At 43.3% G+C, this 27,280-nt stretch overlaps 2 protein-coding genes and 1 long non-coding RNA gene across 5 annotated transcripts; all 3 read left to right on the plus strand.

Annotated features, from left to right (window-relative positions):
- Positions 1-3,011: 3,011 nt before the first annotated feature.
- LOC142184366 (uncharacterized) lies at positions 3,012-6,183 on the plus strand. Its single transcript, XR_012711822.1, has 3 exons — positions 3,012-3,061; positions 5,567-5,666; positions 6,082-6,183. It is a non-coding gene; the product is annotated as an uncharacterized LOC142184366 (long non-coding RNA).
- A 348-nt stretch (positions 6,184-6,531) lies between these two features.
- Positions 6,532-12,543, plus strand: LOC142185453 (uncharacterized). The gene is made up of 8 exons (XM_075260883.1): positions 6,532-6,556; positions 6,984-7,150; positions 8,188-8,208; positions 8,319-8,464; positions 8,705-8,867; positions 10,690-10,829; positions 11,623-11,773; positions 11,859-12,543. The coding sequence occupies exons 1-8, from the start codon at positions 6,532-6,534 to the stop codon at positions 11,928-11,930; spliced, it is 885 nt and encodes a 294-aa protein (XP_075116984.1). The 3' UTR covers positions 11,931-12,543.
- A 5,381-nt stretch (positions 12,544-17,924) lies between these two features.
- On the plus strand, positions 17,925-25,375 carry LOC142184610 (catechol O-methyltransferase A-like). 3 transcript variants are annotated; one of them, XM_075259598.1, is made up of 6 exons: positions 17,925-18,166; positions 19,360-19,679; positions 20,560-20,753; positions 20,875-21,129; positions 23,383-23,514; positions 24,587-25,375. In XM_075259598.1, exons 2-6 carry the CDS (start codon positions 19,406-19,408, stop codon positions 24,764-24,766), a joined length of 1,035 nt encoding a protein of 344 aa, XP_075115699.1. In that variant the 5' UTR covers positions 17,925-18,166; positions 19,360-19,405; the 3' UTR covers positions 24,767-25,375. The 3 variants fall into 3 exon arrangements, with proteins under 3 accessions (XP_075115699.1, XP_075115700.1, XP_075115701.1); XM_075259599.1 differs by having other exon boundaries at positions 19,386-19,679; XM_075259600.1 differs by lacking the exon at positions 20,875-21,129 and having other exon boundaries at positions 17,928-18,166; positions 24,587-25,374.
- Positions 25,376-27,280: the final 1,905 nt, after the last annotated feature.

Below are 27,280 nucleotides of genomic sequence, written 5' to 3' on the forward strand. Positions count from 1 at the left end.
GTGCCAAACACACAGGAGCCATGAACAGAGTTTTAGGCAGAACAAGTGGTATTTTGTTTTAATATTATGCAGCGTCTGAGGGGTTAAATGGCCAGGATTTGATTTATCCATTATAGCCAGTCTCAGCAGATGGATAGTGAGTATAATATATGTTTGGTATTGGAAAAACCTTTTTGAACAGGTTGTAGGAAAGCAGTGCCACCCATGACCATAGACTTTGTCTGGTATGGCAACTGCAATACCACATACAACTCATGGGCAAGAGGGGCGCTGTTTATAGAAGAAGGCTGACACGTCTTTCCAGTCTCAAACAACTCCTTTAGTCAGTGTATATAGATTTTTCCTGTAATCTATCAAATGGAAATGTGAAATATCAATAGAATTGTTTCACCAGGAGCTATAAGGATGGATAGAAGCACAAGAGACTGCAGTGCACTGCTATACAGTGGACAGAGCCTTCTGCCTGTACTGTCCTCTGTACACGGGCATAGGAGCCGAGCTGCTTCTGCTTACATCTATTGTTATAGTTTCTGGTGGCTTGGAGACCGTCAGTTCAGTGCAGGGCCCGGGTGTTGGATCCCCAAAGATCAGATAATGAAACCCCTTTAAGGCTGGGGCCCCACAGAACGTAAACGCCACGATTTACTGTGGGAAAAATCGCAGCGTTTTACAATCAGCGCAAAGTGGATGGGATTCTAGCGAATCCCATACCAACTTAGCGTTAAAAACTGTGGCGCAGACACGCCACAATTTCCAAAAACAGCACAGTTTTGGAAATTGCAGCATGTCAATTATACCTACAGAAATGCTGACGGTTTCCCCATAGGTATAATTGAAACAGAAAGTCCGCAGAGGAAAACTGCAAATTTTCTGTCTAAAGTGCTGCGGGAAGTACCGCAATGCGTTGCCTCCGTGGTTTTTCTCGAGCACTTTTTTTTGCTGTGGAACGTCCAGCGCCACACCTCTAATAATAATAAATAAATTTTATTTATATAGCGCCAACATATTCCACAGCGCTGTACAATTAGTAGGGTTCAAATACAGACAGAAAGATACATTACAAAGAAAGTCATTTCACACAATGGGACTGAGACGAGGTGAGGTGACTGCCTAGGGTGGCGCTCCGGAGGGGGCGGCAGCACAGGCGATTTTTTTTTAATACTTTTTTTTCCCCCTGAAATAACGTAGTAGAGCTGCCTGTGCTGGTTCAGACGTCATGCGTCTCAGCGCCGCCTACACTGAGACTCAGACGTCTTATTGCCAGGAGAAGAGGAGGCAGCAGCGGGAGCAGCAGTGAGGTCGGTAAGTAAAATAACTTTTTTTTTTTTGTTTTGTAATAGACCGCTACCTGCTGGAGTACCCCCAGCAGGTAGTGGCCTATTTACCAACCTCCCCAGACCTGTTCACTGCCGCCCCCGCTTCCCCTTGTTCTATAGGCCGCGGAGTGCAGTAGTGAATAGGCCCAGGCCGCGATCCCACTACCGCTATTACTATAATCGGGGGGTCTTTTCGGACCCCTGAGTATAATAATCGGAGCCCCGGGGAGTTGAGGTAACACAATAAACAATGATACTTACCTCTCTGGGATCCGATGTTAATCCTAGCAGGCTTCGGGCCTATATGGTAATGTGTCAGATGTCACGTGGTCCGGGATTTTACCATTTAGGCCCAAAGCCTGTGCTAGTAGTAATAGCCTGTTACTGCTAGCACAGGCTTTGGGCCTGTATGGCAACAGGCTGTTACTGCTACCACAGGCTTTGGGCCTGTCAGGTGGATTTGGAACATTAAGCCACCCACAGGTCCATACAGATCTAGAGTTTAGTGTCCCAAATCGTCCTTTTATAAAGCAATACATTCAAAATATAAAAGTTTTATACTTAAGAAGAGATGAATCTCATTGTACCCTCTCTGGCTCCCGGCCCCTGTCCTGTCTCTCAGTGAAGGTCTTCAGGTGCAGGGCATGCGCCCTAACTCCATTGAAGAACTGTGCCGGTGTGGGGAGTACAGGCAATAGGTACGTATAAGGGTTCATTCAAATGGAGGAAAATGGTGAGGGATTTGGTGTGGAATTTCAGCACTGAAAAAAAAGCCTCCCATTGACTTCAATGGGTTCCTTTTTTTTAGCCCATTGACTAGCAGAAAAAGGAACCCATTTAAGTCAATGGGAGGCGCTTTTTTTCAGCGCTGAAATTCCACACCAAATTTCTCACCATTTTCATCCGTGTGAATGGATCCCCTTTAAATTTTTATTTATTTATTTTTAACATGACCACAGATTGCCTTATAACAGGGTGATTTGGGACTCTAAGCCCCTGTCCATGAGGAACTGTGGGTGCTTTAGTATCTTAATTTACTGACAGCTTCCCTTTCTGTGTACTGCTGCTCGTATTCTCCCATCCAGTTTATTAGGAATGGAGTGATGTAACAGCATACTGGAAGGTACAGTTACCAGGGCAAGTGTAAGGTACCCAGTATATATAGCTGCACACTATTATCCCCATAATTAACAAGAACCTGTTATTCCATTCAGACATAACTGGTGTGTGTGTGTGTGTGGGGGGGGGGGGGTCACAGGACCCCTCCGATCAGCTTGTTACCTGATATCCTTTGGATGGGGGTAGTTTCTTGCTATCAGAATAACTCCTTAAAGGCTCGCTTTGCAAAGTTGGTCAGTACTGAGGGTCATATTATATGAACAGAGCAAAGGTTTGCAATGTAAGCTCATCTTGTGGAACTACAAGTGTCAGCACACCAATAGCATTTAACTGACTTGCAGTATATTGTCTATACTATACCAGAAGAAACAAAACAACTATAGGAATCTTATTAGTATTTATTTAGTAATGGAGGAGTTTGTGAGGACTCTGCCTCCACTAACATGGCGTCAGGAAATGCTAGGCACCGTTTCCAAGACAACTCACGCAAAGTCTTCTGGGTAGAGGCGGGACTTATCATTGCTGTGACCAATGAGGATGCAGCTGGGCGAGCAATGCTGACCAATAGGGTTTGTAGTTTGGGAGCGGGAAGCGGTGAAAGGGAGGATGGCGGAGAGCGCACAGCGGTAAGTGGGCCGGGGGAAGAAACCTGACAGTGGCGCCTTCTAGGGGGCAGAGGCGTGTAGTCTGTGCGTGCCGACCATAATGTAGTTAGTATAACGCCTATACGGTGAAGATACTATCTCATTACACTCCATAGCTGATGTATATATGGTGTACACTGGGGGGCGCTATCTCCTTACACTCTATGGCTAATATACATGTTATACACCTGGGGGCGCTATTCCATTACACTTTATGGCTGATATACATGTTATACACTTGAGGGCGCTATCCCGTTACACTCTATGGCTGATATATTAAAGTTATACTCTTGGGGGCGCTATTTCATTACACTCTATGGCTGATATATATGTTATGCCCTTGGGGGTGCTATCCTATTACACTCTATGGCTGATATACATAAATATATACTGGGGGATGTTATCCCATTACACTCTATGGCTGATATATATGTTATACCCTTGGGGGCGCTATCCTATTACACTCTATGGCTGATATATATGTTATACACTGGGGTACACTATCCCTTTACACTCTATGGCTGATATATGTTACACAATGGGGGTCGCTATTCCATTACACTTTGCTGTGTCGGAGTGTATTACCTTCCTCCTGTGGAGCCCTGTAATCTTGATAAGGGCTGGTACGTGTCTTGTACCCAGTGTTGTGTCAGTGTTGGATCTGTTATATCCCCCTATTAATCCATAACATCTGCTCTGCGCACGCCCTGCCAAGAGATCCCCAGATTATATCTATTGAACAGGCCAGGGTCTAGGGCAGACGTTTCCTGCCAATAGTTTGCCATATCTTAGAGAGGTACCGTAATATTTTTTTGTCAGGGTGGAAGAGAGAATGAGCAGATCAGTCACCCAACTTTTCCAAGTTCCTGAGTAACACATCTGCGAAGTAAGGGCTCGTGCACACAGAGTTAACGAGAGTGTATTTTAGCATAATACACGTGTATAGATTACATGTGTAAAAATAACACTCCCATTGACTTGAATGACATCTTTTACACATGTAAAAAACACGTTGCTTTTTTTTGGCGCTTTTTTTTTTTTTTTCTTTCTTTCTTTCTTTCTTTTCCGTAAAATGCCAAAAGTGGTAAAATTGTGGTGTTTTATAGTCCATGCAAAGTAGATAGGATTCAAGAAAATCCCATCCACGGATTACAGAAAAATATGCGCAGCGTAAATGCTGTGATTTCCAAAACCAATGTGTTTTCGGAAATCTTAGTATGGCAATGATACTTAAAGAAATGCTGATGTTTTCCTTCTAGGTAGAATTGAAGCAGAAAGTCAGCAGAGGTTTATGTGAAAAGCGCTGTGGGAAAAACTGATGTGTTTCTGCCATGATTTTTCCCACAGCACTTTTTTGCTGCGGAGTACTTAGCCTGAAAGGACTTTACAAGGACTTGTATATTGAGGATGAGTAATTGAAATTGTACAACAATGCAGGAGGGTCTGACTCCTGGGACCCTCACAGATCAGCTGGTTGAAGAAGCTGCAGTGCTCTGGTGAGTGCTGTGGCTTCTTCAATGAATACCAAGCGCCGTACATTGTATAGAGGTTGTGCATGGTATTGCAGCTTAGCTGTATTCACTTCTACACAATATAACTGATGAAGATGACGTCATTGGCCTATGAAGGAAGCCATGACATCCATCACAGCCTCTTCAGGCAGCTGGTCAGCAGTGTTCCAGGTGTCTGTCCCCATATTGATGACTGGTCATCAGGATGTAAATCCCAGAAAACCCCTTTAATTTCTGTTTATAGAAAAGACAAGTGAAAGGGTTAACACGGCATCACGGAAACAGTGGTCAGTCAATCGGCTTAGGTCCAGTGTGAGGATAATAGGCCTGTCACTCTTGTCTTGGAATTACCTGTGAATAGTGAGACAGAGCCTAAGAAAAGTCCAGCTCCTCCGCTGATACCGATATGACTACAGATAGTCAGTCACCAACTGGCTCATTATTATGAGCAACACTTATCCCTTCCACAGAATGGAGGGTCAGTGCCTGATCACTGGGGGTCTCAACACTGGTACCCCCAGCAATCACAAGAAAAGGAATCCCTATGTAAATGGTGCGCTGGTCACACATTTGCACTATCACTCTAGTCACACAGGGGGCTCCCTTCTTATGATTGCAGGGAGCAGCCTTATTATTAGTTAAGGTTGTGTGTCACTTTAAGATCCCAGTACTCCAGAACGCTCCTGCACACAGACACCCAGATTATCAGACAGTCTCAGAGTTAACAGTAGGTCAGCAGAGCCCCACAGTCCACCCTGCTGCATAGACTATCATTAGTGTAACATGGACTAGTCCCCATCACTTCTTATTGGGTCAGGCACTACTGTAGGTTAGTACTTAGAAGAAGAGGTTGAAGAGCTGCATGTTTGTGAATTTTCAGGTTTAGGAGGAGTGCCCCTTTAAAATGTAAAAGATCTTAAATGTAGCATCTGTCACACTGTGCATCGCTATCTAACAAATCCGTCATCCTCTGCAGCCTTTTGGATTCCTTCTCAAACCGCCCGTGTCTGGAAGTGCGGCATAAAGAAGACGGAGATGGAGAGATCCTGGCAAAAGTCCTGGTGGATTATTCCATGGTGAGGTTCCTTCTTCCATGTTGGCTGCTGCCAGGGTTTGCGTTGTCATATTGTTCACTTATCTATTAGAAGGTATTTTATAATATCTGCAGAGCATACATTTGGTTAATGGGGTTCCTCTAGTCATTCTGGGCTGGTTCCATTGCGACTTTCCGCTGCTGATTATGCCTGAATGAATGGGCCTATTCAGTGGAGAGTCTCAAGCTGCAGGCACTGGAGTAAGATCAGTGTCCTTCACTGGTCACTTGAAAATAATTGGGTGGAAACTGGAGTAAATTCCACTGTGTGAATGTGGCTTCAAAATACGCTCCAATTTACTCCAAACAGCACATTATATATCTAATTTATAATATTTCTGATTCCATTAGATGCAGTCTTGGCAGCATCTCAAACATCACATATTTATGTTTCTCAGGAAAGACGCAGAAAGCAGAAGATGCTGTGCAGCCAGCTACAAGTCCTGCGCTTCCTTCTTGAATTTCTACAAGAAGCAGACACTGCCAACTGGGAGGAGGGGAGCCCCGAGCTACTGAGTGAGTACCTGGGGGTGCTATGTTGAGATACAGTGAGTGTTGGTAGCTTCTGATATTAAAAGTCAGGAAGCTTTATGACTAGACATGGCCATGAAGAACAAGTTTGCACTTAAAGGGTTGTCACATCACGGCTGTCCCATAGCATAATGTATTCCCAGGGGACACTGCAGTCAGCCAGAAATTCCCTAGATCAATGGTCTATGTAATACTGTACATGAACTGGGAGTTTACCAAACCATCAGGAATGTATTGATTCCCGAATGTTTAACCCCTTTAAACTGGACAGTAATCGAATATGTATGAGGGCATATTATGTTTTCCAACCGTCTGCCATGGGAGAAAAGAAAAATGGCACCTGTTGGATTTTCAGCATTTTTTCCTTTGGCTATCTGCATTGGCTATCTTCATAGCCGACCTAAGCTTAAATGTTCATCGAGAGTTAAGAGATCTTGTGTATGGCCAGCTATAGATTTGTCTTGAGTGACTATTAGTGGCCACCACATTTAGTGATCAGAAGTCAGTTGGGCTGTGTATGGGCGAGATAACAAGGAGGGATTTTGAAGACAAGCTACAAGGTGTAAAGCTTGAGGAACCTGTAGTTTGTGACATTTTACACATGTTTTACTGTACATGGGAGAATCTGTATTTTGGGAAGGGTGGAGTAACTACGACTAATATCTATGGAGGCCTCATCCACCCAACATATTGCAGACTTCTGTCAGTGGTATACATCCTACACTGGAGCAGAGCTTAACTTGCAGAATTTTTTTTTTCTCTTCACCAGATCAAGAGGTAGAAGAGGTTAAAAAGAAGTGGAAGTGTCTTAAATCTGAGTACCAGGAAAAAGTGAATGAAGTGGAAGAGATTATCCCACAGCTCCTGGAGAAGATTCAGCTTGTACATGAGAAGAAGGCTCAGTTGGAGGAGACTCTGCAAACATACCACACTCAGGTGAGGATGAGGAAGTCTGACCACTCACTATATACAGAGCTATAGAGGTGTTAGGCCGCCTTCACATGGAGTAACGCTCCGCGCATTTTGTTACAAATTACACGTGTAAACTGTAGTAAGCCATTGAGTTCAATGGCTCTTTTTTTTTTTTTTTTGTTCGTATAACGTGCGTTATACGGAAAAAAAAAGCCGTTGAATTCAATGGCTTACTACATTTTACACGTGTAATTTGTAACAAAATGCGCGGAACGTTACTCCGTGTGAAGGCGCCCTAAATAGACAGGTGGAATCTCCTATATCTGTGTAGGTGTGCATGTAGAGGAAAAACCCATTGCAAAATCCACAAGTTCTGCATGTGAATTTACTGCAGATTTCACCCCTCTATAATGAAAAGGGTGAAATCCGCAGCAGAAATTGACATGCAGCAGATTATAAAGTCCACTTCTGTGCAAAAATATCTTGGAACATGTGGATGAGATTTGAACTAATGTCTGATACTGTAATCTATTGATTTTCTGTGTGCAGATCTGCTCTGTCCACTACCTCGTGCATTTAACGTTTGGCTATAGCTACACAGGGACATGTGGCTGTGCAACATAAGAATGCAATGTGGCACTGCTACATCTCAACTAATGATGGTGAATGTGTCCACAAGTTACTGTGACCAGACATTTCACAGAAATTCAAACTTTGTAGAATTCTGCATGCTGCCTTACACTAGCATTAGTTGTGATTGGCAGCCTAACATTTGCAGTCTTAGGCTAAGGCCCCAACCTTATTCACAAGACCGAGTCTTAGCTATGAGACTATGTTCATGTGTATGCAGGAGATTGAGTTGTGTGAATAACAGGGAAACTCTACACACCCCTGTGACTATATACTGCTTTATGGAGCTCTCACAATCAATGTTTGATGCTGTGCAAACATGTCCTAGCTGGAGTATGCTGCGCTGTAGAATTTTATTAAGTCTATAAAATAAGATGCCTAGTCTACAAAGTTACACTTGGTGTTAATGGATTCTTTATGTTCTCTTCTAGAAAGTGATATCAGAAGAGAAGGTACTGTGAGTTTGCTCCTTTATTTTTGGTTATTTTATGTTGTTCTTAAAGCTCCGCTGGTTTCCATCTTCTGATCCATTTTTTTAAAATTTTATTTTTTTGCTATTCAGGCCAAGGAAAGGCAGCAGCATTTGCAGGAAGTCTTCCAAAAGCAGCAGCTGGTGGTACAGAAATGTCAGATTCAGATAGAGCAGCTGAAGGATGAGATCCAGAAACTGGAGCAGTCAGCAGATTGCTGGATCCAGACTGTGAACAGGTGAGAGTGGAGCGTACGGCTTAAGAGCTTAAATAGCTGGAAATTAAACCGTGCTAAGCTTTGGTCCCATAACACTGATCTCAGGCATCACTCTCCCTGCGGAGGGGGCATTGTTTACACAATATATGAGGCATCCGTAGCTCTGAGGATGTGTACCATGTATCTTGTAAGCAGAGCCACCTATAATAACTAAATCCAGGAAACCTAGAAAATATGTTTATCCCCATTGGTCTTTTGCAGGGACTCCGCACATGTAGGGCTCCTGAGTACTCTGCAGGGCGTGTCATTGGTATCTGCTGGGGAAGAGGAACTTGTACTAGACTTAAAAGTTGGTGAGAAGACTGAAACCCCACCATTAAGGGTTAACCTGCACTGGACATCTGAGGGGGAATTTCAGGTGGAGGTGAGATAGAACGTGTCCGGGAAATGGACTATACATCGTAAGAGTTATTAAACCCGACAATTCATGGCAGAAAGTTATGTTAGCTAAGGGAGCGTTCACACTACAGTCGGTGTCCGACAGGTAGTGTCTGCTCCTAGCTCAAAATCTGGCACGGACATTAGGAGCGGACACTAGCTGTCATTGCTTCAGGGTTCTTCTGTCCGCTTGAGAAGTCCGGACATCTTCACTTGCGGACAGGGAAGGACAGGCACGGAGTGCAAAAGAACGCACCCGATGCCCATTTAAATAAATGACAGGTGTCACGGACGCAGCTAGTGTCCGCTCCTAATGTCCGTGCCAGATTTGGAGCGGACACTAGGAGCGGACACTACCTGTCGGACACAGACAGTAGTGTGAACGCCCCCTAACACATCCCATTTCCCATTAATATCATAAAGATGGAGGTCACACCAAGATGTGCAAAAAATGGTATTGGCTCTACCATTACAACGATTGTGATGAATAAAGAATACCATTTTTTGCACATCCTGGTGTGACGTCCATCTTTATGATACTGATCACGGGTTGGGACCCTAGGTCTACACGTTCCCGAATCCACAACTGCAGCACTTCACATTGCTACTACCCATTTCCCATTAACACACGGATCATGCCTACTGTTTGATATAGAGGATGGATGTGGTGTGGCATCCGGAACAGTTTGTACCTGTGTGGAAACAAATAGACTTGGCCAGTCTAAATGGGAAAGAAGAGACTTTCTGACTCTTACTTATTACTAGAGTTAGGCTAGGTTCACACTTGTCCACCAATGGTACCCGAATGACAGAGAGCTAAAACAACGGTTACCCTTAAGCCCCATAGATTATGATGGGGTCCAGCGTCACTTTTATCAGCGGAATCTGCAACAGAGTCTCTTACAGACGCAGATGTGAATAAAGTCTTATTTAGATAAAGGACCATTTAGTAAGAGCTTTAAAGGATTATACAGGAAAAAAACAACCTTACTAGTGTATTCCCCGAACTGGAAAAGCTTATTACTAATATATAAGCAGTTCCCCCAGAGCCCTGATGACTACCTTTTTTGCCAAGTGCATCAGGGAAGGCCTCAAGTCGTCTTCCTCTCCTGACGCCCTGGCTCTCAGTCACAAAACTGATTCCGTGCTACTCTATGTAAATGCAGCAAGAGTAAAGCAGAGTCGGTGATGTCAGAGAGCTGGAGCAGTATCCGGTTAGACAGCTTGTAGATGCTTCCTGCAACCCGCTGTGTTCTGCAAATGTAAGCAGTGGCACTCTGTGGGACCTGCCTATATATTAGTAAGGATGGTTATCCAGTGCCCTGGTAATCCTTTTTTTTTCGCTGCATGACCCCTTTTCATCATTGCAGCAGGTCACGGAAAGTGTTGCTGCTAATAAACCATTATATTCCAGGGTTGGAAAAGTATTCCTGACCTTGTACCCTGCTGGTCATGTGTTGGTACAGAACAGCTAGCAAAAGGTGGGATTATTGCAGCCCATATGCAGCATTAACTGTATTCATTTCCTATAAAGGGTACCTGTAGTTGTGAGAACGTCTGACATGTCAGAAGTTTTGATCGTGGGGTCTAGGCCCCTTCAGCTCTGATTGACTTTTTGTCAGCTCTTCTCTGGACATCAACAGAGCAATACATGCATTCATAGAAAGTGTGGAGTTCATACACTCCTTGGTTTGGCTCTCCACAGAGACTCCATTAGAACCGATCAGAGTGAAAATCAAAACGTGTGACATGTCACTATGACCTGTAAGAAGTGTTCTGTACAGGACAGATATGTGATGTTTCTGCAGACAGAAGACTCCATGCCTGGGCTACCTCCAGAACTACAGCGTGGGGCTACATCTCGTATCACGCCTGTCATCCTGGGGCTGCAGTCCTGGTACCAGAGCCATGCCAGACTTCTGAAGGAACTGAGAGAACTAAAAGAGCGGTAACATTACATCACAGATTGATTTGTTCTTTTCGTTTTGCTGCTTGAACTTTCCAGCTTTTAACACTGATGGTCTGTCCTTGGGGTAGGCCATCATTGTGGGATTGGAGGGGATCTGAACAACTCCTATGATCATGAAAATGGAGAGGCCGGAGTACTAAGGGTATGTTCACACATTGCAGAAATTTCTGTCACTGAAGGTCTTTTTCATTCATTGGAATGGGGTTGTTTATACACTCGCATAGGGTTTTCTATAAGTCCTATTGAGATGAATGGAACATTTGCAGAAATTACAATGTGTAATTTTACCCACAGTCCTGATACATGGCCTAGTGATATGCCACCAAAGGGATGATGGGAGAGTGATCTTAAAGGGTGTGTCTACGGAGTTTTGATGAATTGGGAGTTGCAAGTTGACCCTAAGTTACATGATCGGGACCAGCACACAGGTCTCTTGCCCTCCTTTCACCACTGTGGTGTGGGGGCTGGCTTTACTATTGTCTGCCAGCCTTGTACCACACAGAAGTACTTGTTACATCAGGGGAGGAGTTAGAGCAACTCAGGGTCCACTTACTGGTTCTAATCCTGTATTCTAGGGTCATAAACAGCTCGTGTCCCCCAGTTAGAACATATAAAAACCCCATAGGAAGTAAGTAAAATAAGACTCTCTGCACAACCCCTTTTACGTTTCTACCATTTACGGTATTTATTGTTGGCATAGTCTTTTTTTACAGAAATTTGTCCACATCAGGTCTAGCTTCCCCTCAGCATTACTGCGTCCTGTCATATTTAGGTTTGCCATTGACTGGCTCCCTGCCGAGCGAAAGCTTCTGTTTTTGAAAGGGAGCAAACAGTACAGCCTGCTGATTGATCCAGGTTATCCAGCAAGCGGAGGCGTCCGACTCCTGGGACCAGAACCGTGTAATACTTCTGACAACTTCAAGGTAAAAGGCTGCAGATGTTTTCTTTGGGGATGGGTTGCAATAAGTGCAGTAGAATTGGTGTTAACATTTTATTTATGTCATTCAGCCCCCTGTTGAGAAACCATCAGTGAGCAACTGGCTGCAATACCTACACTGCTATCCTGACGTCAGTACCTGATGAGACCCCTGGAGTCCAGAAGGTTCAATACTATGCTCTATTTATGTACTGCTGCCATCATTTATTGCCCAAGCCTGGTCATTGACCGATATGAGGTTCTTCTGTGTATCACTACAGGCTGGAAGATCCGGAGTTACAGTGCATGTAAAATCTTTATCTATTTATCGCTTCAATAAAACTCACTTAATTTTCTACAGACTGAGCAGAACGTCACAGCTGGGCCACAGATCTGCTCCCTCTCCAGAAAAGACAAGGAGCAGAGGTTTACAACAGAGGTCACGCTAGCTCTCCTGACACACAATGTATCCTGTGTCCGGCAGGAGAGCTCCCTGGGCTTGTGTTACATGCTCATTGTATTTGCCTGGCCGATCAAACTGCAAGATGTGTGCGCTGAGCTTCAGCTCTCGACTACAAAAACACCCCCACCCTCCCGAAAAAAAAAAAAAAATCAGTTGTGGACCTCACAGGCACAAAAAAGTTAATCCAGCACAGGAGAGCAGTCTCAAGAAAATTGGATTACAGGTTGTAAGGATGGAGGTGAAGACAGAGCTTAATACACAAGGATTTAGATCCATATGCATTTCAGATAAGAGAAAGCTGCCCCTCAGGGCAGAGGAGAAGGGGGGGGGGAAGAGAAGATCCTTCTGGTTCTCACTTTATTAATCATCCTAATTTGTACAGAGAGAAGTTTTTCCTTCTGGATGTCAATGTTGACCCTCCGTTTTATTGCTTTGCAGCTCTTCTTGTGCCGCTAGCATCCATCCATCCCCTGCCCATGATACTGCAATAAAGGATAATAAAGCTCAACAGTTACTAGAGAATAACAGTATAGCTGTAGCACGGGGTACAAGTAGATTGACTTGAGGAGCTGGCCCCTCTAATGACACAAAATTACGGTATTGTAGATAAGGTCAATAGACCCATAGTTGTGTGGGAGGCTGAAAGCCTTGATCCTCTGTCTCCCATGCATTCACTCCAACTTCTCCTAGACTTGGGCCACAGCTCCTTGCATTGTTTTTGGCTCAAAGCCAAGAATGGATTGAGCAGAAGGGAGAAGTATAAGAACTTCCCAGATATTTCCCATTTCTCCTGTGTTGACAAAATGAATAACCCAAATAAATGTTCAGTACCATCTGCGGTTCTCTGTACTACGCTAAATAATACAGTTTCTTGATGTCCCTGTATAAGCCTGGCTTTCAACCTCTCTACACACCCCAGTGATATACAATTTATGCATGGTATTTTGGAGTTCTGGATATATCACCGTAGTAGTGTGGATATCTAAGGGTATACAGCTCTTGTAAAATATTATTGAAGGTCACATCGTTGCCATATTTTGTGTAGTAAAGTCTATCGGGGTTGGTTGCAGTGCATATTGCCGAACATGTGCTAATAGTGGTATATACTATACCACTGTATACTAATATTACTATATAATATACCACTGTATACATTTATATCAGATGGATATAATCTGTTAATAGTGCTATGTTTTGCATCAACACCAGTATACATGTAAAATGGTATTTAAAAGTGGGAAATATATTAAGGTCTGTAATTTTAGCAGTGTTTTATCTGCTCTGGCTCCTTGTTGTCCTATTTCTGTTCACTTCAGCCACTGTAGGGTTAAATTCTATTTAACTCACAAAAGGAATACATATGGAGAAACATTTTGCGATGGGGGAGGCTAGACCTTGGAATGCAAGGATCACATGATGATATGTGCTTAAAGGGGCTCTATCAGCAAAATTATGCTGTATGAGCCCCACATATGCGTGAATAGCCTTTAAAAAGATTATTCAGGCACCACTAATGTTATTTTAAACCCCACCACCACACCCGTTTTAAAATAAAACCATAAAAACATATATGCAAATTATACTTATCATGCACGGTGGGTGGTCATGCACAGTCCGACACCTTCCTCTTCTTTCTTCTTCTTTTGGCAACGCCCTCCGGTCTTGGCTCTTCTCCAGCTTCATCGTCTTCTTCTGGCGGGATTGGTTCAAATCCGGCATGTGCGCAGTATCGCTTACCTCAAGGATGCAAGCGTACTGCCATTGAGAAAAATGGCACCGGAGCGTGTGCAGTAGTTAAAATAACATTAGCGGTACCTTTTTAAAGGCTATTCATGCATATGTGGGGCTCTATCAGCATAATTTTGCTGATGGAGCCCCTTTAACACATGACATGCCAACATCACATCCAGCCTCTTAATATATCAGGTGTACATGCCATATAAATGTTAATCCCTCTTTTGAAATGCATATGGTAAATTGTATAGCAAATCTATGTGTAAAATAAGCAAATTATACCACAGAATTGCAGCAAATTGTGCTGCAGAAAATACGTCATGTGTGGACATGCCCTAAAGAGTAATGGTATGGGATTTATTGTCAGATATATTCCTATAAAAAGGGTTTTTTTTTCTATAAAGAACCTGGTCATTATAACAGGGGTCAGTAACTTTTGTCACTCCAGCTGCTGTGAAACTACAACTCCCAACATGATCCATTCACTTCCATGGAAGTTCCAAGAACAGTAGAGAAAGTTAGCATGCTGGGAGTTGTAGTTTTACAACAGCTGGAGTGCTGAAGGTTATCTACCCCTGTCTTAGTCACTCATTCCAGATCCATATCAATGCCACCCTGTAATACCAAGCCCATTATATGAACTGCCATTCTCTTGAACTGTATAGCCAGAAACCCCTTCCTCCATGATTACAGAGGACGATAATTGGCCAAATGGCTTCTATAAATAAAAAGCTTTGTCTTTATGCAACTTCCCCTTTAAATTTGTTAGACTAGAATGTGACTTAGAAGAACATGTTGTCATTTATGGCAGCCTGTACTCAGTCAATGGGGAAAAATGTGCAGACTCATAAACTGACCTATGGGCGGCTGGTGGCCTCTGGGCAAGCTGCACCTCCTCTTCTTTGACAAGTGATGTCCTGTTTATTGGTCACATGACCATGCTGCTTAACATGAGGTTAAGCTTTAACATTGACTGCAGTCACTATACAAAGTAAGATCTCAGAAGACCCCTTTAACAAGCATGGCTTTGATGAATGAAGCCTTATGCTCAGGACACATCGCTCTCTAGCAACATCGCTTGTATATGTTATAAATAATCCAGGTTACGGGGCCGTCTGACAATTCCCTTCCAATAATAGTGCATTGGAAATCTGCTTTTACTGTATATACTCCTTTTACTCCTTCTATTCCTGGTGTCCTTGAATTGTTTATTAGAAATCTCCTGTAAGGTCCTTATTGTGTCTTATAGAATAATTTCTGCATTTGATTCCCCACCCCCTATATCAGTTTCTTGTATCTTATCTGCCCCTGAACCTCTTGCCAATTGCAGAACAGGAGGTATTATTCTCAGACCGTCAAGGCTGCGGCAGACTTGCTGGGAAACGTATACAGCGTTTCATGTTCAGCTTTCAGATCAGACTGTGCATGAAGAGGATTCACTGCAGGGGTGTAACGTTTGTAGAATTTATGTCCCTGGTATTAGGGAATGGAAATCCCAGAAACCTGTTGTCAGGGTGTATGGGGGTCACAACCTTGCGCCACGGTGCAGCCAATGATCACATGATTATATTGTTAGGCTACATTCATATGACAGAGAAGCAAAATGGCCACAAAAACATCCATTTTTCACTACTGTCTTGCACCTCATTTCACAGATCCCCCCAGAATATAACCTATATTTTAACAGTTTGTGGTAATGCTATCAATCATACGATTAGCCCCCATTCACTTACATTGAATGCAATGCTGCCATGTGACGTCTGTTAAAACAATGGACATCACAAGGCCATTATTCACTGCCATGTGACTATAGCTTTATACTCCTTGTGCTATGATTGACTACGTAGTCTTGTTATTTCTATTTAAGATGTGGTCAGTTGTGGGTATGGTGTTTTCTTTGTCCTGGTTTTCCCATAGGATTCTCTAGCCCTTGGAGAAAAACTAGAAAAAAAAAACATGTGAAAGTCCTCATGTCAATAGAAAATGCTACAAAAACACTTAAATGTACATAATGTACATAATCCTATCTATAGTTGTAGATAATTAAAAGTTAAACATTTTTGCAAATATAAGTAATTAAAAATTCTGCAAAGTTTTTAAGATTTTCTCTAACTTTCTTAGTGGTGACAGTCTGTTGTCTTGATCGGTTGCCAATGGATACGACCACGAATGCAGAAACTTTCTATGGTCTGGGACTTGTCAGGAACCCAGCTATGATTTTCTTATTGTACCTGGGTTATCAGGCAGGGACACTACATGTATCAGAAGATATCTCAGCCACAATAAAGAAATCATGGCTGATTTTCTGACCTTAGAAAGTTCCTGCATTCATAGTCATATCCACTGGCAACCGATCAAGACAACAGACTGTGACCACAAGATATTTAGAGAAAATCTTTAAAACTCTGCAAAATATTTAATTACTTATATTTGCAAAAGTGTTTAACTTTTAATTATCTACAAATTAAAAAATAACTATGTACATGGGAATACCCCTTTAAAGGGATTTTCAGCTTTTGTTACTGGATGACGGATGGTTGTTGTGCCAGGCTTTTTATGCTCTGAATAAAGTCTCCATATTCTTCCACTTGCCAAGTGCTGGACAAAGTTTGATTTTTTTTTTCAACCACACAGGGTTCACAATGTACATTTTTTTTCTTCAGTATGTTTTTTTGGAGTGTGGGATGGAAATCCATGCAAACACGGGGAAAATATACAAACTCCTTGCAGATAGTTTTTGCCCTTGGCCAGATTCGAACCGAGGACTTCAGCGCTGCAAGGCTGCAGTGCTAACCACTGAGCCACCATGTGGCCCCAAGTGGACAAAGTTTATGATTTGGCTGGAACACTATTGCAGCTCATACCTTTTGGCTTCACGGGCCATGTGGTGTTCATCAGTCACATGGCTCATTTGTGGCTCAGTCCTGTTCAAGTGAATGGTACTGAGCTGCGATACCAAGTACAGCCACTATACATTGTGTGGCGCTGTGCTTGGTACGTAGTAAAGAGGCTGTGTTACTCTCCCTAAGTCCCCGTTCCCATGGAGTAATGCGCCGCTCATTTAGACACGTAAACATGTGTCAGAGCGCAGCGCTTCAAAACAGATCCCATTGACTTCAATGGGTGCCGCTAGCTTTTTTTCCCAAAAATTCCACTAGTGGAAAAAAAAGCTAGCAGAACCCATTAAAATCAATGGGAGGCCTTTTAAATAAAAGCCAAATAAAGCGCCATTTCCCCCCCCCCCCCCCCCCCCCGTGTGAATGGACCCTTAAAAAGGATATCTAGAAGAAAAAAAAAAAAAAGCTGAGTGTGTAGAAAGCCTAAGACTTGGTTCTCACATAACATCTCTGCAGCTCAGGTTTCTAAAAGCAGCCACTACAAAGCTCCGCCAATAGGGTGGTTTTTGGGCAGCATTTCAACTGGAACCTCAAGTTTCTGTTGCAGCGTATGGATGAGTTTTGCAGGATTCCTGTCCATTGTTTTGCTCCTATATATTGCAGCAGGTTATCCACTGGTGCGACTATGTCACATATGGCCCCTGCCTAAAAAGGTTCACAACAACACTATGGCAAATTGACAGCACTCAGCTGGTCACTGCGGGTCAAACTTTAGGAAACCTGTGACCCATTCGCCATTGCAAGAATACTGCTCCCAGGATGCCTTGATTTTGCTGGTAGTTGAAGTTTTGCAACAGTTGGAGCGTCGCAGATTAGGGACCTAGTACAATACCAGCCCATAATCCAAGCATGAATAAGATGTATGTTATAATCCGTCTTCTGTTAGGAGCTGTAGTTGGAAAGCTACATGTCTGGGACTGCCAACCCATGAGAAAAGGGGAGGGGCTATTTAATTGGCTTGGTTTGAGGCCCCGCAGCCCCTGTCATCATCACATGGGGGTCTACTCAATCTTACATCACTGCTTATATCACTCACTCTGCTAGGGTGTTCACAAATGTAACCCTAAAACAGACAGCATCAGTGCCTTATGGGCTTTGTAGTTCCTTAGCAACTAGTGGCGATCTTGTTGGGCACTGATGAATGGCTCTATAGATTTCCCTGTGTATATGAGGAGGCTGCTGTCCTAGTAGAGGGAAGGCGGGGTATGAGGATCTTGGCTTCTCCTCCTCCCTCTGGTAAGGTCACATACACAACACACTGCAGAAGACTCCAGGATCCCAGAGGCAGGAAAATCCAGATTTCTCAGTAAGTGTCTGTGTAGAGCTACGTGTCCTGGGCAGGGTGACAGCAAGCAGAGGTGCTGACCTGCTGCTACATGCTGACATGTGTGTCTTAGATAGAGATCCTTGATCTACGCTGGGGTCTGGGCTTTACAGCTTTCCTGTGTATATGTATCCCTGCTTTTTCTATAAGATATAGAGTATCACAGCTGGAGCTAGAACTCTACAGGGTTTAGGGCTGGAGCGTCATGGACACTTTTCATTCCTTTTTTATAACCATGTTTCTTTAGAAAGGAAACGTTGCGTAACAATTGCATATTTCTAAAGTTGTTGGAATACTTGCCAATGTAGTGTGACCCCCTCCCCCATAGGAAATACATTGCAATCGTCTATTGGTTACAGTTACTTGTGATCTACATTAGAAAAGTTCTCTAAGTTTGCATGCACACAATTTTTTTCTAATGCAGCCTCTAAACTTTGCAAGTAAATAACATTAACTTCACCTTTTTTTTTAACCTGGAAAATTAAGAAACTGCACCAAAAAAGCATCAAAACTGCATGTAGTATTTTTTTCTGATGAAGTTTTAACTGCACCGTGTGCATGTACCCTTACTCTAATACACGTTAAGGTGGATTTACTAACAATTGCTCATCTCAGACTAGTAACATACGGTGGATGTGCCAAATTGGAGCTTGTCAATTGATATATTTGATGCATCTTTGCACAAGAAAAGCACAGCTATGTCTCCTATGAGCAGGTGTAAATTGTGCCGTAAGTCATTTCTGGCATAAGTCATAATAAATCTGTTGCTCTGCACAAGGCCCCTCCCCTCACACTAACCACACCCACTTCACAAAACATTTAAAAGTAGTGAAAGAAATACAAAACAGCAAAAAATTGCACAAATGGGGCCTGTGCCCTTACTTGCACTTTTTTGGGGGATAAAAATTTGCAAATTGTTCAATAAATTAATCTAATTGAATTAATCTGATCTCCACTTGCTTTAAATGCTTGATTAGCTGTATATATCTGATTTCTTGCAGCTCAGGGTTTGTTACAATTGTATCCAGTCTGCCCAATCCAAACAGTCCCTGATACATTGTAGCAAACTGTTGCACAATTGATCATTACACAACAGAGGATTGTCCACACAAGATACAATTGTAGCAAATATATCTACTATTGTTGATCAGCTGACATTGACCTGTATTGGGCAGGTGTTGGTCTATTTAACTGTCTTTAGGACCTGACGCTCCTCACAAGATGCTGAATATGGTCCTGTCTATCGTGGCCATATTGGTGTGCATTGTCCTTCTGGTTGTCTGGAAAGTCCGTACCAATGGAGATTGGGCGCTCTGGTGGCATGATAACTATCTGGAGCGAATACGAGACTTTGTTTCTGGAACTACCCGACCTGTACGGATCCTTCAGTATGTACAGCGCAGTGCCAAGCATGGAGATGTCCTCAGTGTCATTGCTGCCATAGATACCTTCTGCTCCAAGGTGGAGTGGGCCATGAACATTGGAGATAAGAAAGGTAAGTAGGAAATGGTGTCTTTCAACTGTTGTCTGGATGAAGTTCTGTTGGATTATCAGAATTACTGTATTTAGTTGTTCATATAGTTATTGTCCAAAGAGGGCAGTATTATAGTAGTTATAATATTGTACATAGGGGCAGTAGTATAGTAGGTATATTTTTGTATGTAGGAGCAATAATGTAGTTATATTCTTGTACATAGGCGGCAGTATTATTATTATTGTTTATATAGCAGCATTAATTCCATGGTGCTTTACATTTGAGGTTTACAGACGGTACACAAAATATACAAAACTAATATAATACTAACAGTGACCAACTGGCACAGTGGAGTAGAGGGCCCTGCCTGCAAGGGCTTACAATCTATGAATAGTAGTTATATTCTTGTACATAGGAGCAGTATTATAGTAGTTATATTCTTGTACATAGGAGCAGTATTATAGTAGTTATATTCTTGTACATAGGAGACATTATTATAGTATTTATATTCTTGTACATAGGAGCAGTATTATAGTAGTTATATTATTGTACATAGGAGACATTATTATAGTATTTATATTCTTGTACATAGGAGCAGTATTAAAGTAGTTATATCCTTGTACACAGGAGTAGTATTGTAACAATTATATTCTTGTACACAGAGGGCAGTATTTTATTGTAATTATATTCTTGTACGTAGGGGGCAGTGTTATCCTACTTGTATTATAGTACAAATAATCTCTCGAAGCAAAGCATGTTACTATGCAGTGATATAATAAATGTAAAATTTTTGCTCGTTCCTGACGCTCATAGTATAAAATGAAATCTATAGAAACATATCCTAAAACCATGTAAATGTAACTCATTGCCTTATATAACCTCTGCCTGTATTCTGATGCAGGTGCGATCCTCGATGCTGCGGTATTACAGACGCGCCCTCGTTATGTTCTGGAGCTTGGCACATACTGTGGATATTCCACTTTAAGGATTGCTCATCTGCTGCCCCCTGGTGCTCGACTTATCACTATAGAAATGAACCCCCACTATGCCCAGGTGGCTAAAGAGTTGTTTCAGTATGCAGGAGTGGAAACACAGGTGGGTAGCAGTGGCAGCAGTTTTTGGCAGCATCTTTTGTATTGCCTTTGTCTTATCTATCTCTTTCTGTTTTTTGTCACACACTACACCTGACTGTCTCCTTATCCCTGACCACTTTTAGCTGCCCCCTATATCTGAGTTTCCACTACCTACCCCTCCTTCCCCCTCTTGCTGTCAAGCAGAGCAGAACACCATGCAGTCCTCTTGCGAGCAACGCAAGTGGCGTCTCCAAGAAGCTCTGCTCTATACCACGCTACACTGCCTGCAGCTGCCGCTTCAGCTGTTTTCTCGCACATCTCAGTACCCATTGAGTCCTTCCTCAATCCCTGAACAGGAAAAATCTGCAGAGAAACGGCCAGCAGGGCAGACATGCAAGGTGAGATCCCCAGCCCCTTAGAATTGGTTCTTGTAACCTTAGGAGTTGCTTCTTTGTTGCTTTCCCTTCTGAATGTGTTGTAGTGGGTCAGGTCATGGCATTCCAAGAGGTGGGCATCAGTGACCATGGATATCTCACACTGTCATTTCTTTGTAAGACCTTTATAACTGGTCCCATACTTTCTAAGTGTGCCACAGTGTCCCTAAAAGAGTGCCTGCCGCAAATATCCCTATGACAATGTGACCTAACAATGACCCAACAAATGTGCCAACCAAAAATGCCTCCATTACAATATCACCATAGGAATGGCATCCAACATAATGCTCCTAATAAGGATTAGTTCACATGGGGTCTTTTGGAAGCGGATTTTGCCGTGGAATCCGCCTCAAAATCTGCTGCCAAAAATGACTCCCATTGACTTCAATGGGAGCTGCTTGTTTCTTTTTTCCGCTAGCTAGTAGTGGAAAAAAGAAGCGAGCTGCCCTATCTTGCTGCGGATTCTGCAGCTGAATCAGCTGCGGTGCGAGGCTCTGGCCCATTCATTTGGGCCTAATCGAGAGCAGAATGCCGCGACAGGATGCCAGTGAACTGCACCAGCACTCCGTCACAACAGAATGTGTACGTGCGGAACTCTGTGCAAACTAGCCCTTTGAATGCCAACTAAGAATGCTTCTATTGTAATGCCACCGTAAAAGTGTTTTCTACAACAATGACCCTATAGGAGTACCAGTCACAGCTACCTCCATTACAATCTCACCATAGACCTGGCACCCAAAACAAGGCCCCAATAAGAATGCCAGCTATGGATGTGTCCATTGTCGTGTCACCATACAAATGGCATCTTAAGCAATTATGATAAGAGTGTCGGTTGCAAATGCCCCCAATACAACGTAGGTTAAAAGTGTCACCAAAAAATGTTCGTCACAAATGTCTCCGTTACGATGGCAGACAAAACAAAGCCCCCACAAGAGTGGAAGCTGCAGATGCCTCCATTGTGGTGTCACCATAGAAACAGCACTAGAATCTATGCCCCTATAAGAATCTCAACCAGGGTTGCCTCCATGTCACTTCCACCATAGGAGTCGCAACCAAAACATTACCCCTATTGAGATGTCTCTGTTACAATATCACCATAATGCTCCATTTGTGCAATGTTTTTCACGGCTAGTACACTAACCCAAGACATTGCTATGGCCCCACACACGCAACTGTGTATTATCATGAACCTATGTATGGGGCCATAAGTCTGGGGCAAAACTCAGGACAGGTCTGGATATCGTCCAAGTGCTATCTATGCCATCCAACCATAGACCCAACCCATGTACCCATAGCCTTGGAGTGGCACTCAAAGGATTGCCCCATGAAATACCAACCATAAATCCCTCCATCACGGTACCACCATAGTAGCTCCATTTTGGCATCATCCGTATAAGGGACACCTGAAACATTGCTCCCATAAGAATGTCAGCCATGAATATCTCCATTATAGTGTCTCCTAAGAATGTCACCATGATATTGCCAGCCTCAGATTACCTTGGACTTTGACACCCCGACATCGGGAGCTAGAGGATTGGTCAAACTGGAAAAATTGAAAACCTTAATAACTTTAAATTTTGGAGGTGAAGTACTGAAATTTAGACATTTTGACCCCCTACAGTAGGGACACTAGTATAGCACATCTGAGTATTACAGTGGTAAATCTGAAGAGGACACCTCAGCACATATATAGATGGATATATCTATATATACTGACACTATATTACATGAGGTCTATCAGATTATCAGTGTGAATTAGGACCAGCTGATACAAATGTTCACGTCAGTGCTTGGTTCCCATGAGAGTACCCAGGTCTCTTGATACACTAATGACTAGTGGTACTCTTGGGGTACTCTTGGGTTCTGAGGCTCAGAATTTTATTGCAGGCGCTGGCGAAATAAGCGTTTATAACACTGCATTTCCAATTAGCTCAAACCCATGGGGAGGAAGGATCTCGTGTATCATCTCATCTATCTGTCAGCAGAGACTTTTTACATCAGTAGAGGGCACATCTCTACCTCAGGTATCCAGAGTGAGTTACTGCAGGCTGACAATTCTTATTTATCATCTAGCCTGGGGGTGCAGGGTGTAGATAAATGGGGTGCACTTGCACTTGGAGTGATGGTGGAGCACATTTCTTGGCCATATCATTTTGCACCCAACTTTTCCCGGAACAGATGTGAGCACAGTGTCATGACACGATTCTTGTCTTGTAGGTGGAACTGTTGGTGGGATCCAGCTCTGTCCTGATTCCTCAGCTGAAGAAGAAACTGGACATAGAGAAGTTTGATCTTGTTTTTATTGACCACTGGAAGGTCAGTTACCTCCCCGACACCAAACTGCTGGAGGTGAGTGACAAGGTGCCTCAGGTGACAAGCTACCATTGAGGTGAATAGAAACATCAATGGCTGCCACCCTGATGCCTGTGTTCTAGCCCTGCTAACATAGTAGCATGGTTCATTCCGATACACTGAAGGGTGTAGTGCGAGCCACACAGGATAAGACTGATGCAGCCGTAAGTTCATCTTGTCAGGACTCGTAGGAGAGATAGTAGGCGTCCTGCTTCCCCCGCCCACACACAGTGACTGCCAGATTCCCCTGTATCAGTGTGTGTGTAATCAGAAAACTGTCAATCTTGTTTGGACAGGATAAGCTGAACTTGTTGTCACTGTCAATCATCCTGAGTGGGCAAAGTCAGCAGGACTCTCACTGTCTCTCCTTAAGGCTCCGTTCCCACGGAGTAACGCGCTGCTCATTCTGACATGTAAACACGTGTCAGAGTGAGCGCTTCAAAACAGATCCCATTGACTTCAATCGGTGCCGCCTTACACGCGCTACACATGGAAATCAATGGGAGGCTTTTTAACCCATTGATTTCAATGTGTAGCACGCGTAAGACGGCACCCATTGAAGTCAGTGGGATCTGTTTTGAAGCGCTCACTCTGACACGTGTTTATGTGTCAGAATGAGCGGCGTGTTACTCCGTGGGAACGGAGCCTTAGAGTCCTAAAGGACTTACTTTGTGTTTTACTAATAAATCTGGCAGACAGAGATCTAAAAATAACTGTTGTTTTGTCCTTTGATGGGGTGGTGCATGACACAGGAATTATTTCTGTAATTCTCACTATCCCCCTGTGCCATGGTTCTACAATAAGCAAGAAAATTGTTTCCATCTTGAGCAGTGATATGAAATCCTTGCAATCCCTAATATCTCTCTGCATCTGTTTCCCCTGCTCATGTTCTTATCCCCACCCCCATATATCTCTGCATTCTTGTACACACACTACAGCCTTATGTTTGCTTCACTGCTCCTCCATCTGTGCCCTGGTTCCTTTGGCATGTTCTTCCTTCTTTCGTATGATGTCTTGCCCCTGGCTTGCTCTCTCCAGTAGCGCCATAACCGTCAGTTCTCTTCTCCAGGAATGTGGCTTGTTAAAATCCGGCTCTGTTCTCCTGGCCGACAACGTCATTTGTCCTGGAGCTCCGGATTATCTGAACTATGTCAGGAACAACCCACGCTACCAGAGCCAGTATTTCCCATCACAGCTGGAATACCTGCAGGTGGAGGATGGCGTGGAGAAGTCTATATACTTAGGATGATGGACTCTTGTCTGAGATGCCAAGTCTTACCCAATGGACTCGTGACATAGGACCACAGAGGGTATTTTGGTTGGTTGGCATCAAGTTTTCACGTCAGTGCCCTCCATATTAGATTAGATTGTCACATTTCACTGGGATCAGGTGACTTCTTTGGTGGTCTGACTTATCGCAATGGAGGCAACACTCATTTTTTGCAGAGATCTGTCCTGGGCTCATAGAATTGGAATGAATCCATATCAGCAGGTCACATCTATGGATACAGTCTTTTTTTTTTTTTTTTTTGCCTGAAAATATCTAAAAGGGTACTTTGGAATAGACGATAACTGATCAGTGGGGGTCTGACTTCTGACTCCTACTCAGCAGGGGAATGGGGGTGTCTTGTGTGTACTGCCTCTCCATTCACTTCTATGGGTCGAGAATGATGCACTCAGCTTCTCCTTGGCAACCGCATAGATATGCCCACATTCACAAGATGCCATTTCATTCATATGGGACACAAAGGACCCCATTATCCTAAAAGTTGGACCCCCACTTGATAGTCATCCCCTATCCTGCAAATATGGAATATCTTGTACTTACTGGAATACCCCTTTAAGTAAATTTATAAGTAAAATAAAAAGAGTTAAACTCATTGAGAGGCCCTCTTCTTCTGTTACTTTGCTTCAAAGTCTGTGTTATGTCTACTGGGAAAGCTGGGTGACAAGTAATATGAACACAGTGTATGAAAATGAGACTATCCAGTAATTAGTATAAGAAATTGCTTCTTTGACAGAGAGCTATTCCACCTGACTCTTCCATATATGTGCATGCTTGGCCCAGCCAAGTGTGCATATGTTCTTGATGGGGAGTAGGCTGCTATAAGACACCCCCTGACTACATATCTCTTGGATACTCAGACTGTTGTGTAACTATAACTCCTAGCATACATACTTGCTCAGCTGTTCTCCAAACCCACATAGAAGTGTACAGAGAATGCTGGTAGTTGTAGTTTCGCAACAGCTGGTGTGCCTGACCCCTGTCCAATGAGAACTAAAGATCATGCATTTTAAAATCCTACATGCTGAATTTTTTTTTTTCTGAGATTTGCTGCAAGGGAGACCTTCATACACATCAGGTGGTTGGCCAGTCCCACCAAAATCAGCAAACATTCATCTAATGTGTATGGCCTCCTCAAGTAAAACCACTTACATTCATCGCTGTGAAGGCAGGGGGCAGAGAGAGGCCCCCACATCCCAGCACAGGATGCAAACGCCTGACGGGAGAAGATTCTGCAGCACCTTGGCTAATAGGCTGTAATTGGAATAATGACAGTGGGCTCAGGAATTTAGGTCACCCGACAGGAGGGGCTGCTCAGGAGACAAGAGGCCTGCAAGGATTAGGGCGCTGCTTAGAGCCGGTGTAATTAGGAAGGACACGGCCTAATTTAACTCTCCCTTTTCCAGTCTGGTCATTGATATTCCTGATTCTTGTAGCCCTCTCCTGAGGATTGGTGTTGTAGGTGGGTCTAGAAATGAAGTGTAATGTCGGGTGATTTCTCTGATTGCTGTGGGCTGAGAGGTTATTTGCATATGCAAATCAACCCAACCTTCAAACTGCAGAAGCAAATGGAACAGGACAAGGAGATCTAATTTACACAGAAAACGGGCAAATTCTTTTGACAATTTACGTCATGACTGTTGTTTTTTCTCTCCATATAGCAGGTGTGAAATATCTAAATCATACCGCCATTCATACACTTTATGGACATATCTTTGTAGTGATAGGACTATATTCTTAGACATCAGCTATCCTCTTTAGGGAGACACTGCTGAAGTGCGCTGTATCTAAGCCTATCATGTGTGGTACTGTATCTAAACATATAATCTCTGCTGAGAATCTGTATCTATGCCTCTCATATGTGATAGTGCTTCACCTAGTGTATCTAAGCCCATGATGTGACAGACTGTATCTAAGTCTATCATCTATGAAACTGCTAAGCAGTTGTATGTTAGCTATAGTACTTAGTGCCAATGTAACTTGTACATTCTATGGTGTGCACGAATCCTCCTCCATACCTGCAGGGTGTCTGAGAGCTGCAGCGAGACATACCATTTTCGGCAGAATAGCACACGAATAGGAGATTGAAGAGTCTGCCCCCTCCCATCGTTCAGCTGCCATGAAGGGGATGGGATGTTTGTATACATGGTGCAGCCTCTTCAATGTTTACATGGGTCTGTCTACTTTGTGTTGGTCTTACAGGGCATTACAGCTCTCTGTTCACACTGTTGGAAGGCTGTCTGTATATGCAGTATCCACCTTACAGCACTGTGAATTTGTAGTTACTTGTGGATAGGAAACATACCCATACCTGTGAATGGGAAGCACGTTCACTACTCCAGCAAGAGTCAAGCAGACCTCAACTGTCACTTCTCCATTCTTTCCGGTCCTGAATGCAGCAGCCTCTACATAGGTGCAGGTCCCAGACATAGAACCGCCAATACATATTTATGGCATAATCTGGCCACTTTGGGAATC

This window comes from Leptodactylus fuscus, chromosome 11 (genome assembly GCF_031893055.1).
Source record: "Leptodactylus fuscus isolate aLepFus1 chromosome 11, aLepFus1.hap2, whole genome shotgun sequence".
NCBI lineage: Eukaryota > Metazoa > Chordata > Amphibia > Anura > Leptodactylidae > Leptodactylus > Leptodactylus fuscus.

Coding starts and splice junctions, on each gene's coding strand:
- LOC142184610 (XM_075259598.1), top strand. CDS start 19,406: ATGCTGAATATGGTCCTGTCTATCGTGGCCATATTGGTGTGCATTGTC. Junction 20,754..20,874: donor ATGCAGGAGTGGAAACACAG/GTGGGTAGCAGT, acceptor GACCACTTTTAG/CTGCCCCCTATATCTGAGTT. Junction 23,515..24,586: donor CCGACACCAAACTGCTGGAG/GTGAGTGACAAG, acceptor TCTCTTCTCCAG/GAATGTGGCTTGTTAAAATC.
- LOC142185453 (XM_075260883.1), top strand. CDS start 6,532: ATGGGAGAAAAGAAAAATGGCACCT. Junction 8,465..8,704: donor TGGATCCAGACTGTGAACAG/GTGAGAGTGGAG, acceptor GGTCTTTTGCAG/GGACTCCGCACATGTAGGGC. Junction 8,868..10,689: donor AGGGGGAATTTCAGGTGGAG/GTGAGATAGAAC, acceptor ATGTTTCTGCAG/ACAGAAGACTCCATGCCTGG.